The sequence below is a fragment of the Stylophora pistillata genome, chromosome 13, assembly GCF_964205215.1.
Source record: "Stylophora pistillata chromosome 13, jaStyPist1.2, whole genome shotgun sequence".
In the NCBI taxonomy this organism is placed as follows: domain Eukaryota; kingdom Metazoa; phylum Cnidaria; class Anthozoa; order Scleractinia; family Pocilloporidae; genus Stylophora; species Stylophora pistillata.
The window spans coordinates 407,501-422,841 of NC_142531.1; the positions used below are offsets into that span (position 1 = coordinate 407,501).

The 15,341-nt window shown below is 37.0% G+C and overlaps 2 protein-coding genes across 2 annotated transcripts in view; one reads left to right on the forward strand and one right to left on the reverse strand.

Moving 5' to 3' along the window:
- Positions 1 to 4,714, forward strand: part of LOC111334682 (DNA primase large subunit) — a 47,341-nt gene extending 42,627 nt beyond the window's left edge. Inside the window, exons 12-16 of the mRNA XM_088744147.1 lie at positions 2,466 to 2,540; positions 2,693 to 2,819; positions 3,051 to 3,133; positions 3,308 to 3,376; positions 4,077 to 4,714. Of these exons, the coding sequence (XP_088600273.1) occupies positions 2,466 to 2,540; positions 2,693 to 2,819; positions 3,051 to 3,133; positions 3,308 to 3,376; positions 4,077 to 4,340 (618 nt within the window). The 3' untranslated portion in view covers positions 4,341 to 4,714. The remainder of the gene's footprint in view (positions 1 to 2,465; positions 2,541 to 2,692; positions 2,820 to 3,050; positions 3,134 to 3,307; positions 3,377 to 4,076) is intronic.
- Positions 4,385 to 14,747, reverse strand: LOC111339666 (putative lysosomal cobalamin transporter). Its single transcript, XM_088744146.1, has 15 exons — positions 14,577 to 14,747; positions 11,287 to 11,463; positions 10,888 to 10,951; positions 10,416 to 10,510; positions 10,251 to 10,318; positions 9,981 to 10,072; positions 9,660 to 9,733; positions 9,469 to 9,525; positions 8,909 to 9,195; positions 8,705 to 8,807; positions 8,193 to 8,297; positions 6,939 to 7,082; positions 6,246 to 6,381; positions 5,881 to 5,984; positions 4,385 to 5,491 (listed from the first exon to the last, which is right to left on the reverse strand). Exons 1-15 carry the CDS (start codon positions 14,634 to 14,636, stop codon positions 5,381 to 5,383), a joined length of 1,677 nt encoding a protein of 558 aa, XP_088600272.1. The 5' UTR covers positions 14,637 to 14,747; the 3' UTR covers positions 4,385 to 5,380.
- Between the last annotated feature and the right edge of the window lie 594 nt (positions 14,748 to 15,341).

Genomic DNA, 15,341 nt, shown 5'->3' on the forward strand with positions numbered 1-15,341 from the left:
AAAAAACTTCATGTATTTCTTTCGATTTAAAACAGTTTCTTCTTTGCATTCGCGATCGCATGTTGTTATTGTCACGCAAGTGCTTTGTCAAGAAATGGATTCGCATATTCCCCGCGTGCAACTCCCAGCCATTCGTAGAGCTAATTGAGTGTGTTTTCAACAAGAACAATGGAATGTTTCCTTGAAGACCTGTTTGTGGTGCCTATTCTGTACCGTAGGGCATTATATGCGATATCCGTAAGCCGGGCTCCCTGTGGATAAACTCGATTGTTAACACTTATTTTCTCATCTTACCCGTAATTTTTTAGGTGCTTTCATGTTGTTTTAAATTGTTTCGAGATATTTTCAGGTAATTTCAGATGGTTTCCTTGGGGGTTTCAGATGGTTTCAGGTGGTTTCAGGTGATTCCAACTTTAAGTAATTACGCAGCGGTAATTATCAGTCAATATTTTTATCTGACTTTGTGATTAGTCCATTACCAGAAATACTAGTATCTGACTTGTTTATGTTTGTGGCCATTAACACTTGAAGTGTGAGGGCTGATGTTTATGCTCAGATCCACGTCCGATAATGGGAATTATTATAAGCTGGATCATTGGATAATGTAATTCAAGATTTTTTATTGGCTTAGCCATTATGGTATATGAGCCAATTTACCATAATCTAATATCTGTACATGGTAACAGCCGGTTTCTTCTTACAAAATAAAGTCGAGAAGATCTGTCCAATATCTTGGGGCCGTTTTTTTTTATTTTAATTAAACAATTATTCCACTCGCGCTTGTTGGATATGAGATGATTATAGCCAACTCGGCGCTTTGCCCCCTGTTGGCTATCTATCATCTCATATCCAATGTGGGCTCGTGGAATAATTGTTAATTATAACATACCAGAGCCAAACATTTCCTCATGTTCAATAAGTCATGATATTTGCATCAATGATAACTGGTGGCCAACTTAATTTTACCATTGCATTTCCTACATAAGAATTGTTACCTTGCCTGTATAGTATAACTAAGCCATTCAAAAGGCTCTAAGAACCTCTTTGGAACTTAAAAGTTAAAGCATCCAGGAAAGAAAGATAATGAGTAAAATAGGAAAAGTTCATATTAAACCTCCTTACAGCCTACAATTTACTTGGTACTGTCTATGTAATAAGAAAATGCTACATTGTGAAGGAGTAAAATTACAAGAACAGACCAAATTACAGTACATTTGTATCTCTTTTGTAGGGGAAAGCTTTTGTCCCCAGAGATGACCTTGTGTCCCTTGTCGCAAATGAATTTCGCTTGCAGTTGTCTCGTGCATTGGTTGTGAGTAGTAAATTATTGCTGTTGTTTCTTCTCCGTAGTTGTGGCAGGCTAACTGGCATCAATTTCTCAGTTTGATTGAGCAAGAAAACATGACTAACTTACTGTAAATTAATTGTTTAAATATTTCCACTTTAGATGACTGCAAGAGCATTGCCACACCTGGAAGAAGACGAAAGATTGTTACCAAAGTTAGCAAACCTCAGGTACATTTTAAACCAGTCTGATAAGAGAATCGCTGGTCTTCATTTGCCAGTCTCTTGCATTATCCATGAAACCGAGTAGAAGCAGCTCATGGAATAAGCGACAATTTTTTTTTACTCATGAACAAGTATTAAGTACTTTAAATGGTCGGGGAGGTTTACATCAGGTTTCTTAAGATTAAAACTAGACAAGTCCCATATTAAATCAATAGGTAGTAACATAAGTTATTTTTCAGCCAACAGTATGTGGGGCAAGATTACAGCCTCAAGAAAACAGCAGGCAAAGTTACTTTGGATCAGATTGATGGGGTGAGTTGCAATGATCTTGTTGTTTGACCAGACATTAAATTTATCTGCTGTGCAACACATAGCACTTGAGAGCAGTAAACAAAGACTACCCCATCAGAGTGCTTTTAGACAAAGTGTTGTATAACTGAAGCCATAGCGATGATATCAGCATATCAGATTCAAGGTTAACATTAAAAGGAGCCAATCAGTATTCAAGATAAATATTACCAAACTTAAGTGTGACAAAGCATGAAAGACTTTGTGGCTCTTACCATAGTTTTCATTTTGCATCTGATCTCTTGAGAAAGTAGCACTGGGTTTTAACAAAAAATTGCAAAGTAAAAGCAATTAAAGTAACCAAATCGATCAAGGATTACTTTTCATGCACCCAAAAAAATTCTCTCACAAGGGTTCTTAACACTCCATCCTAATGTTTGAAGCTTGATTTCTCCATAACAACAGGAATTGTAACAAAATTTCACAAAATTTATCCTAGCATGCTTCCTTTGCAGTTGTCAAGGACTTCCTATCCCTTGTGTATGCGCCAACTTCATACTGCTCTGAAAGTCCTATGAGTTTGACTGTTGAACTTCTACACAAGCTCTTTGGGATATTACATAATCTTAAAGGAACTGTATTTAACCTTCTTGGTTGTTTCTCTTCAGGGGATTGGTCTTAGTTTGGAGGAGGCGCTCATCTTCTGGAGAGCAGAGTTCACAAAACTAATGGATGTGGACAAGGTACAAGTGCTCAGTAGAGGAATATTGTGTGACTTTTTTAGCTATTGAGGTTGTCATCTTGTTTCCGTATCTTGCAACTCATTTCAAAGTAACTGTGTTTAGGTTAGGAACAAGTTAATTGGTCTTAAGAATTAGTTATTTTTTCATTGTAGTTTGACAAGCAGTATGCATACAACATCCGTCATAACTATGGAAAAGAAGGTAAAAGAGCTGACTACACTCCATACAGCTGCATGAAGATTATCATGTCCAATCCACCAGGGCCTGGAGATCATCATGGTATGTGTATATGTGTTTGATTGACTGACCCACTTAATCACAACACACTGACTGGCTTACTTTGTTCACAACTTCAGTAATTAACTGATTGACTGGTTTGATGGATCTAGTGAAGAGTGAATGTGGGATTACCTGCCTTGATTGTTGAATTGACTGCCTGAGTGAGTGAGTGGCTTTTTACATTTAATAATCCATCAGTGGAGATGGATTGATTCTATCCTTTGCTTGCAGGGTGCCCATTCGGACACTCAGATGCTGATCTGTTGCGTCAACGGCTATCAGCATTCAGGGTACCCAAAAAAGGAGTTGATGAGGTATATCAGACTAAGTGGAATGTTTTTAAACATTCCAGTGAGCTCTTTGTACTTAATTATCCCATACTATTCACCCAGTCACTGTCAGTAAAGAAAACTTGTAAGTGACATTGTTGGACATCAACATTTGTTAGAAATATTTTAGTAACTTGAGTATGTGAACTCCCTTTGCAGATAATGGCATTTGTGAAAGATTCTCATTACCAACTGGCCTGTACAAGATATTATGAACTGACTCATGGGGTAGGAACTATTTTCTCAGAATATTACATTGTTACACTGTAAATAGTTGTGTTACCAAATATAAAATCAACTTACAGTCTTTTAAGCAAGTGATATTAATTTGTACCTGATACAGGAATTGGATTAAAAGTATTTATGTATCATGAGTACTACAGGTAATTGGCATTACACAAACATGTCCTCATTACAAGTAAGATCCAAATCAGAGTTGGTAGAGTTTTCTTGCAGTGAGGCAGACACAAATGCAGACCTTGTCGCCTCCCGGTTAGCTCAATCGGTAGAGCGCCGGACTGTTGTGCGGTAGGTCGTGAGTTCAAATCCGGCTGGACCAACACTCAGGGTCTTTAATTAACTGAGAAGAAACTGCTGCCTTTGTAATAATATCTGCAAATGATTAGACTTTCTAGCCTTCTCGGATAAGGACGAATAAATGGAGGTCCCGTCTCCTGCAGGGTTGGGGTAGGAGATGTTAATTTCCCACACACGAGATTACTGTGTGATGGATGTCCTCCCCGGGGTGGGATGGGTGGGTAAAAAAGGGGGTTAGGTGTCAATTGGAACCAAAGTTCTGTTCCTTTCTCCTGCCATTCCTGTGGCGAATGAATTAAACTTAAACTAAACTCAAACTTAAACTTGCAATACTAAAGTGGACTAAAACTAACAGGTTTAAATGTTTTTTTCCTATCATTTGTGTGACCAGGTTATGGCCAATTCAGCAATCAACCATCCAAACCAATACTTTGATGAGAGCCGTCAAGTCACTCAGAAGGAACAGGGTGGGGCATCCACAATGGGAAGTGCCACACCCAGTGGAATACAACATGGGAGGGTTGCTGTCAAGAGAGAGATCAACTCTGGTAACAAAGTAAATATTCCGAGCAATGGCCTAAGTGATATTTACATGAATGATGATGATGACGATGACCTTCTAGGAGAAATAGAAAGAATGGATACCATAGCATAACTGATGGATAAATCACTACTGCAATAAGCTTTACAACTCTGCGGTGTAGATATAATTGTAATTTAATGAACACTGTGATCAATGATCAATGTGTCAGATTAAGTAATAAAAAAAAACAAATGCTACAGGCTTACACTGGTGTTTAATTGAATTAGTTCATTTTACCTTTATTTTTCTCACCATGAATATTGCATTGTTATGTATAAATCTATAGTACAAAAGTTTTTCCTCACTAACAAGTACATAATGTCATTTCAAATCTTTTTTTAATTTAGTTGACATCAGCAAATGGAGTGCTTATTAAATGTTCTTACTTAATTGAGAGAGCATCAATTAAACTTACATGTTTACACCCATCTGTGCTAATGGCACCTTGGGCTTGTCATTCTAAGCTACAGTACTGGTACTGTTAATCTATAACTTGTGCAAGAACCTCAACAGTTTACAATGATAATTGAACAGAGTGGAGTGCAACTTGGTTATGATGTAGCACAACTCTGATTTGAAATCACAAATAAGATTTCAGACCAAAATTGCACAACACAAAGTTCAACTACCATTTGATTGCATCCATTCTGAAATTCCAAAATTCAGTTGCTCAAATAGGACTTTTAGTCTGAACAAATATTTATAGTTCCAGCGCTGGGCTGGTTTATAAAAAGTTCCAGTAGTTGTCTTTCATTTTCCCATCATGTGATTTGTGACTTAAAGAAGCCCTGAAATCTGATTGGTTGTTGAGTTTTAGTAAAGCTGTGTCATTGGCTAGGAAAAAGAGGTAGAGCAAAAAAATTGGTATGATTTGGGAATAAATTGCACCAATGAGAACCAATCAGATGGCAAGGATCACCAGTAATTTCAAAGTGGATAAAATAAATGTTTAAATCATGTTCACATGTAAGCATTGTCTCTAGACAATTCATTGCACTTTCCATCCCCTTTAACAAATGACCTACAACAAGCTATGAAGACATTGCAAAATTGCTTTCCATTTGAGATTTGAAATCTGAAGAAATTCATCTCAAACTTGTGACCAATGTCTTTTAAGTTCTTATCAACTCTTCATCTGAGTCATCATCACTGGAGTCCAATTCCTCATCTACCACTGACTTGCGTTTCTTTGCTACAGATACTCCTAACCCAATCACATAGATCTGTCGAAAAATTGGGTATTCAATCAATTCATGATTGCTGATATATCACTGGTACAACTTATAGACAAGTTATAGACATGAAGATTTACACGCCCAACTTCAGGCATACCATGATTACTATAACATAAAGTCAGCTGGCTGTTCTGCCACTCTACTGGATTGGGAGCAAGTCAGTTGCCAACGAACCCATACCATTTCATTAGGTTTTCCAAATTTATACTTGGAGGGAAGGGCACTGCAAGAGTGAAGTCTCTTGCTCGACAACAACACTCAATCCTAGCCTCATTTCAAACCTGGATTCTCTTGATCCTGGGTCCAAGACAAGCCATAAAAATTTCATGTCTTTGGTCAAAAGGGCATGCATGAAAACAGTACATTATTTAACTTACTCCCAAGAACAGCCACGTGCCCCAGTAATAGCATGCCCCAAAGAACCAAACTTTGTAGAAAAATCGGTTCAGGAAGACAGCAGCTCTTGTCATCAGGCATTTATCTATACACAAATAGGAGTAAACATTTTAGTTTTTGGAAAATCTAGTTATAGTTGGCTAGTTATCGGCCCATAACCCCCACTGATTATAGGCAATTTGCATCCGATAAAAGGTATTCCTTTACAAAGATCTTGGCTTAGAGCTTGTAACCCCTCTTTGAATTGTGAGTGATTTTTCATACTTGGATACTATGCAACATAGAAAGTTGATAATTGATCCTTGTGCAAGAGACTTTAAATCTGCAAATAAAAGTCTGACCAAACCTTCAGGAGCATCAGTGGAGCAGACTTGGGTTTTTGGAGTTACAGGTGTGGTGTTTGTTGGATGAGTGACATTACCATGTGTACCATTGATATGAGCTGTATGATTACTAACAACAGCTGTGTGATGGGTCTTCACCTGCGGTAAAGAAAAATCAATCTTAAAAGATCAAAATGGTCATGTTATTTCAACCAAATCTTTGAAGGATTGTACCTTCACACTTTTGTGTTTGTTTCTACATATTGAACAAGTTTACATCGTTCTTTTTTAACAATAAAGGTCACCAATGATAGTAACAGTAGCATCTAAGGAGCACCCTTAATCTTAGCTTTTCATGCCCGTGACACAGTAAAAATGATTAAGTGATTCCAATTTTTGTTAATGAACTGCAATCTGCAAGTTAAGGATCAACTTTCCACAAAGTTTAAAAAGATGTGTCCATAAACTAGGAGCCACCTTAATTTGTTTGTTTGTTTGTTTGTTTTTTTTTTGCTTTTGTTTTTTTCTTCAGTTTAAAACAACTTCAAACAGAAGGTAGTCCTGTTGCTCTAATAACCATTTTGAGGCCTGCTTGCTGAAATAAATGGTACAAGGGCCTATTTCAAGGTCATCCACATCTCCTTGTGTCCATGTTGGCAATGCAAAAGAGTTCAATGACAGACTAACAACAGTGTGTAATTGAAGTGACCACTCACCGTGTAATGTTGACTCCCATACATGACATACTGAGGAGCCAATGTAAACAACATAATGTTGAGGAACAGCATGGTCAGTATCAACATCAGAATCAAAAACAGCAGAGCTTGAGGCATAGTTTTGCGAGGGCGGATTTTGTAGAGCTATTTACTGTGAGTAAAGGAATCTCAATGATCATAAACAAAACCATCCAGACATTCCTTTTGGATGTCATTGTTTGAATGTCTTAACTGGTCCCTTCCATGATTCCATTATTTTTAAAAGATATTACATAATTCAATGTTTAGTTTCCATCCCTGAAAGACCAAAGGATGGGTTGAGTTCCTTCTTTCCCCACCAACCCCTCCCCCTCCATTATTGCTAGAAATATACATGATAAAGATTCGTATGATGCACGATCCTCATAGTAGATAGTGCTATTTATGCAATAGCAAAAATCAGACCTGAAAAAAATCAGGCCTGAACAGGATTCCAACCACTGACCTCTGCAATACTAGTGCAGTGCTCTACCAATTGAGCTAACAAGCCAACTGGGAACAGGCCGTTAAGTTGATTTGTAATAAACCCATGTTTAAATCAGATACAATGTAATCTAGTATTGCATAGGTCAGTGGTTCGAATCCCATACAGGCCTGATTTTTTTCAGGTCTGATTTTCACTATTGCATTAATAGCGCTATCTATTGCGAGGATCGTGCATCATACGTATCTAATACCGCAGTTCTAAATATATGAACTGTATATATTCATTGTATCTGATTTATCATCACGGGTTTATTACAAATCAACTTAACGGCATGTTCCCAGTTGGCTTGTTAGCTCAATTGGTAGAACGCTGCACTAGTATCACAGAGGTCAGTGGTTCGAATCCCGTACTGGCCTGATTTTTTTTCTTTCAGGTCTGATTTTCGCTATTGCATAAATAGCGCTATCTACTGCGAGGATCGTGCATCATACGTATCTAATACCGCAGTTCAAAATATATGAACTTCATATATTCATTGTATATGATAAAGATTCTATATAAATGTTTAATTTAAACAATTCTATTTTGTAATACCAGTAATGTCCCCCACTGCCACTGGAGTTTATTCAGATTCTGTATCATGAATTTTTCAAGAGCACAGTTTCTTCTCCCCAATGGAAAGCTAGTTCATCCCTGACCTCTTGGCCATCCTACCTTTAAAACTCTACGCAAGGGAACAAAAATCAAGCTTCTTTGAAATTTGAAATTCAGCCCAGCTGTAAGGATACTTTGATCCAGCAGCAGCGTATGCTGATTGCTCTGATTCCTGCCATGGTGCAATAGAGGAAGTAGAGGACAATAGCCACAAACAAGCAGTAGTCCAGAGGAAAAACCTAAAACATTACAAAAAATTAATCTGAGATTGAAAGTTCTGTTATGATAAATCACAATTTTTCCTCACCCCATTCTCAAGACAAAATCATTGTTTGACAATCTTGTTTCGCTTAAAGACCAGACTAACCTCTACCACCTGTGCTGCTCGAAATACAAACAGGATACTTTCAACATTTTGATCTTAACACTGTTCAGGTTGATGAACTTTGTACTCAGCCTAACTTGCCCACAATGTCTCTGTTCAACTCATTTACTAGTCTAGAGTATCCAGCTAAAAGATCAGAAGCAACTGGGGTTTGAATCGTTATGAAGGACTCTTATATTTCCTTTTCCTTATACTCTTGGAAAACATTCAACATCTCTTTCCTCAGAGTTAGACTTAAGAACAAAATTTATACATTGTTACCTTCTGTGCATACACCATAATGATGTTGATAGGATTTGGAAGCTGGGGTTTGGGAAGTGCATAACCAAACTTGTAGCCCAATGAATTCAGGGCCTTGTCCAAGCTGAAAGAGTAGTGTTTTTACATAAAAATTAACACTTGAATCTCATCAAAAGGGTTTTGTTTAGTCAATCAATGAAAGAAGACTTGAATATCAAAACTTGCCTCGTGAGAAACAGGGATACAATAATTAGAAGACCGAACAACAAAAAGAACACTCCAAATACAACTTCAAAAGGACGACAGCACTGCAAGCACTTATTAAGCCAGCCAAGGTTGGCAGCCTGAAGATGTCTCTCTCTTCTGACAAGAAGTTTTTCCTCTCCTTCCAGCCTTGTTAGGGTCCTCCTATCATGACCGCTCATGGGACAACCATCCATATAATTAGCACGGATCATTCGGGCACGCTCCTCTACTGATTCTCGATCCTGGCTGACCTCCAAGTGCTCTTTCTGAAAAACAATGGTTGAAATTTACAGAATGTAGCTCTAGATTACTGAAAGTGTTGAAAAGAATAAATATTGAACACAGGTCTGGAAAATATAACACAAAAATACATGAGAGAAACAAGAGAGGGTGCGAATCCCAAGCTCTGGTTAAATGCTGAAGAGAAAAAGGAATGGAGAAAGACACAAAGAGAGGGATAGAGCGAGATAAAGACAAATATCCAGTGTCAGATAGCATCAAATATTGTAACTTAGGGATCACAATGCGTCATCAATTACCTTGGAGTTCTTGAATCCTTTCAGCATGGAAAAAGGCAGAGAAGTCATGCCATAAGCCTGAAACAAGAATAAACCAATAACTTAAAGCTTAATTACATTGACTACTCCAAACATTTTTCATTCATGATAATTATCCTCTTTTTAAACTAATATTGATAAAGGTAAAGTGACAGCAAGTGTAGAACACTTACAGTGTATGTGATCATGATTAACATGCCAATGAAGGAGAGAAAGCCCATGACCAGGGCCAGAGAAGTTTCACCACCTAAAAGCAAAACAAATTAGTAACCTTTACTGATATGTGTTTAGATTATACAACAGTCATATTTTTTAGTTAAAAGAGAATAATAAATTATTATGTTTTGAGCAAAGCAGCATCTAAATTTGTTCATAAATCCCCTCCAGCCTTAAGATAATACATAATTTGTTACCCCCACTGACACAGCCCCGAACAGTTTCTTTAGAAACTATCAGCCTTTACTAAGATAATACATATGATCAAATCTTCTTACGTTCAGAGTGTAATAATTCATCTTTCATGAACAAAAGTCTCTTGTCCCAATGCGTCACATTTTCTGGAGGTTTCTTCAGTGGTGCAAAGGCTCTGCAAATCAAAATCATCAATACCTTTATCATCTTACACACTGTAATCTACACACAAAAACTTAAAGATTATGCAATTCTTGAACTGGAAGACCCCTTCAAGTAATATTCATATTTTAAATAAAATATATGGTAACATTTACAGATAAATTCACAAGTATGATAACTGTGACCCTTACCCAACAAGGAGAAGGATGATGCCAACTATCAAAAACCCAATAGTGTACTTCAAGGCACCACACATCCTCTGTAACAAAACCACAACACAAATTTCTCAATGGTTATTTATGACTGCCTCCAGCTCTTGTTAGAAGTATGCAGAGTTATTGAAAAACTTCTCATACCTGTCGGGTGGTGGCATCTTCATCTTTTTCTTCATAGTAGAAATACATGAATGGCATTACTACAAATGCTAACAAAGCGACCATGGAATACAGCACTGCAAGATAAAAGCACAAAGAAGATAAATATAAGCAATTAACAAGCATCTCAGAGTATTTAAGACAAAACAATTCCGAATAAATTTCTAAATTCTTAACAGCTACAAGTACAAAGAAGACTGGACAGGTGGGATTTATGTAAGCTTTACATTGGACTGTGATCTCTGGCTTAATTGTTTTGTTTTTCTTTAACTTCATTTGTTTCCTTATTTTCCAATCTAAGTTACACATATTATCTGCTGGTATAAAGACTGAAATGAAGAACACTGTAACTTCATTCCTTAATGTTATCTGTTTTTTGCAACTGTACATTACTTAATCCAAACTGACATATTTTGAATGAGAGTTTAATGCTATATTTAATAGTGCAATTCACCATAATATCCTACTGCAGTTGTTTGTGTAAACTCATTTCTCACATCCTCATTATCACTCCATTCCTGCAAATAAAGGACCACCTGAAAGTTTAGATTACCTCAGGGAGGTTAATTATCTGACCTATAACTTTTAATTTTTGTCTCTAGTATAAATATGAACTGAAAAACAGCCAATTGAGAATGTATTAGATTGAACCTGCCTAAAAATTTTTTTTCCAGAAATCATGGAAATGCTAACACTTTGACTTATAACTATGGTTTACTTATCAGTGTATCCTAATGTAAAAAATCTTAACAGCATTGGATTTTTTTATTCATCAGTTTCCCTTTATCTGAACAGACCAAAGTAATGACATATTCAATATCTAGTGATTTTCATTTTCATATGTTTTACATACCTTCCAGCTCCCATCATCATTTTTCATGTAGGACACTAAAAAAATATCCACGGGAACCAGTGCAACTGTAAGAAGACAAACACTGAGGGCCAAAATAGCTGTGAGTGTGGTGGACACTTCAGACTGAGCGTGGTCTTGATAGTAACGGACGTAGAACCATGAAAAAACCAAGATTAACTGCAAATCATACAACAGTAAGTGTTTATCATTCCTCAGAAACAGAAACCAAAAATGGAGGTTTCATAAATAAAAAACAAGGGTTCTTGCTTTTTTGTTAGGAAGCAGCAAAATCTTGTAAACATCCAAACCAATGACTACCCATGTTACTGATCTTGGCCATTAAAACAAGAAGTCTAAGATTGGTATTGCTTAGTGCATATTTAATAATCAGTAAATAACATAAGTGTACAGATCTACCAAGTAAATACATTGAAATTTATCTCTATATGAGTAGTCCTTAAACTGTACGTTTCAAAAAATTTTGATGGAAATAATATTTTGGTAAAAATGTTTTTAAAAAAATGTTAATAGTATTTAGTACAAGCAATATGAATCTAGAATATGAACGAAAAGAAAAGCCTGATGAAAATTTATATACAGCACTTCCTTATAATACCAATATGATTAGTCCTTGTCAAATTTTGCACCTGTCAATTTTCAAACTTTAAGTCCACTTCATACTTGTCTTCGTTTAAAATCTGATTCAGGATAAGAGAGAGCATTTTATGATTGTTACAAAAGAAGGGAAATATTTGTTTGTTCATTAAAGTGCACCAGAAAACACTGAAAACATCCTGCACAGCAAACAGTTAGCTGTTTAGAAACATTTTTCATGTGCATTACAAAATATTTGAAGGAAGCTCAAAGTTTTCCTTGAGCTTTGCTCTCAGAAAACTGTGCACATCTTGGAACAGATGATGTCTGCAGACAAATGTCCATGTATATTTCCTTACAACTAGAAGCACTTATTTGTTATCAAAACTGAAGTCTGAGTTATCTGCTAAAGCCAAAGGCTGAGGCAGATAATTATGTCGGGCATGGTAAAAGGTAAAGCCTGTTTACAAGCCAAGTGGCTCATTGGGCAATCGGGCTGGCGCTTAAATCCAGTGTCTGAATCATGAAACCACTACGCCAGGAGTATTTCTATTCCCTCCTGGATGGAAATGTCAGTCTATCATAGGGTTACCACCAGCATTAAATTTGCTGGTACCCATTTATACTCCTGGGTGAAGAGAGGCACTGTGAGAATAAAGTGTCTTGCCCAAGAATACAGGGCTCGAATTTAGACCACTCAATCCAGAGTCAAGTGCACTAACCATGAGGCCACCATGCCTCTCTATATCAGGCATAAGGTTTGATAATTCATGTTATCATGTGAAAACCTAATTTAAAAAAATTTAATCTACATTCTTTGAACAATCTACAAAAGAAGACACTTCTCTCTGAGTCTGCAAAAGTTTGAGAACAGTACAGGGACGAGGGGCTTGGAAACTAGGCAGACAATGAACTTAACATGATAAATGCAATATCTGCTTCAGATATTGGGTTATCATGTCAACTTCACACCATATGGTAAATTTTATGGTACTATATGGTACATGTCAACTTCACACCATATGGTACATTTTAAGATCATAATTTTAACATTTAAAGCTATTCATGGATGGGCGCCCAGGTATAGCATTGAACTAATTAACATCAAGCCTAGGTCTGCATCTAATCTTAGATCAAATCAAAGTTTATTACTTGACCCTCCTAAGGGGAAAATGCTTGCCACATTGGGGGACAGATCATTCTCTGCTGCTGCCCCATACTTATGGAATGCTCTGCCAGCTGAATTACGTGATATTCAATCATTTTCCATTTTTAAATGTAAGCAGAAAACTTATTTATTTCGTGCAGCTTTCTCAAAGTACCCTGTCTGACAATTACTTTTATTAGTATTACTAATTAAGTTCCTTATTCCTAATTAAGATCCTTATTATGGATATTCCATATTATTCTTATTTTTAACATACATTGTTAATATTAATGTACATGTAATTAGTTTTATAAATTTGAATTTACTGCAGTATTCTAAGTTGTTAAGCGCTGTTGATCGTTGAATGAAAATAGTGCTCTACAAGTTATTAAATTAAATTAAATTAAATTACAAGAACTGAATACTCTTGACCAATCAGATATTGCTAGCAAGTTTACTGTATAGTAAAGTTAGTTCAAACAGCAAGCTAGTAATCAGTAATCAAAGTTTAATGTCTTTACGTGGGGCATGGTTACCCATATTGCCTGAGCCAGAGGCTCATGTACGAAACGCAAGACAACAACCCACCCATCCCACCCCAGGGGAGGACATCCATCACACAGTAATCTCGTGCGTGGGAAATTAACGTCTCCTACCCCTAACCCTGTAGGAGACGGGACCTCCATTTATTCGTCCCTATCCGGCAAGACTAGAATATCTAACCATTTCTTGATGTTATAGAAAGGCAGCATATTCTTCTCAATTATTTTAAGACCTTGAGTGTTGGTCCGGCCGGGGCTCGAACCCTCGACCTCCCGCACATCAGTCCAGCGCTCTATCCATTGAGCTAACCTAGTGAAGAGAGAAGTCCATTTCGTTGCCCATTGCAGAATTTAAGGCATTTTAACCACAATAACAACATTAACAGAAGTAATTTAGGACAGCTTTCCGTACAACCCCATATTTCATTTAGTATACAGTTATTATATTTGATAACAACACAATACCGAAAACAATTGTTTAAACAACAAACATATGAAACATATGTATGAACTGCGGTTACGAAAAAAATTTCATGTCTGATTTTCACTATTGCTCAAATAGTGCTTTACTGCGAAGGATCGTGCACATATACGTTTCATAACCGCAGTTCATTTATCATCTACGGGTTTATGTCGAATTAATTTGATGGCCTGCTCCCAGTTGGCTTGTTAGCTCAATTGGTAGAGCGCTGCACTAGTATCGCAGAGGTCAGTGGTTCGAATCCCGTACAGGCCTGAAATTTTTTTCAGGTCTGATTTTCACTATTGCTCAAATAGTGCTTTACTGCGAAGGATCGTGCACATATACAATTGTTTAACTTTGCAACTAAAGCTTTGTCCTAGAATACTATGGTAATATCAAGAAATCTTCTACAACTTGCACTGCTGAGTGGAGATGTTCATAACATTAAATTTACAGATACGCAGTTCAGTTCGAGCTTACGAACCGAAGAGGTACAGATCTGTCATAGGACCAAAACACTGCAAAGAAGTAACGATATACTTACAACAACGACAACTGTAAATGGTATCCAGCCATACGCCAGCACTTCATGAGGAATAACCATTCTCGATCCTTTCAAAGCGTTTGATATTTGGTTCGTCGTAAGGTTTTCAAGGACGTTTTTAGGTAAGCGAATTACGGATATAATATAATTCACGGAAGAAAAGTGGCAGCTTGTCCGGTGATGCAGTGTGGGTAATGTTGACTCAATCCCAGTCCTTCAAGCACTCTTCTGTCTCTCGAGTTCGCTTTTCACAGTAAATGAACTCTATAATCACCAACATAAATCATATTCTGATACTGTTGCATTCAAAGCCAGTGAAATGCAGAAACGCTTAAAGGAATTGATCCTCTAATTTCAACCCAGATTCTCCATTTCAGTTCAAAGTTGGGAAGACAAAGAAAAACAATTCAATACATATGTATTATTGACCAAGCTTGTTCGCTGAAGATGGTTGGATATTGGCCGATTATTTTTTTCTTTGGATTTTCATAGACCGAGACGAAGTAGAGGTCCATAAAACGCAAAGAAACAGCTAGACTGATGTCTGGCCAACTTGACCGAACAAGCTTCACGTGCACCTCCGCCAATGTAATCTATTGCATAACATCGGGGAAACAGGCAGAAGACTAGGTGACCGATTCCGAGAACACCTTCGCGACGTAGAGAGGAATGACAAGGACACATCGAAACAAGTCGCTAGAAATTTTAATTTACCTAATCATTCTAAGCAACATATGGCAATCTGCAATCCGGCTTACACTTAGG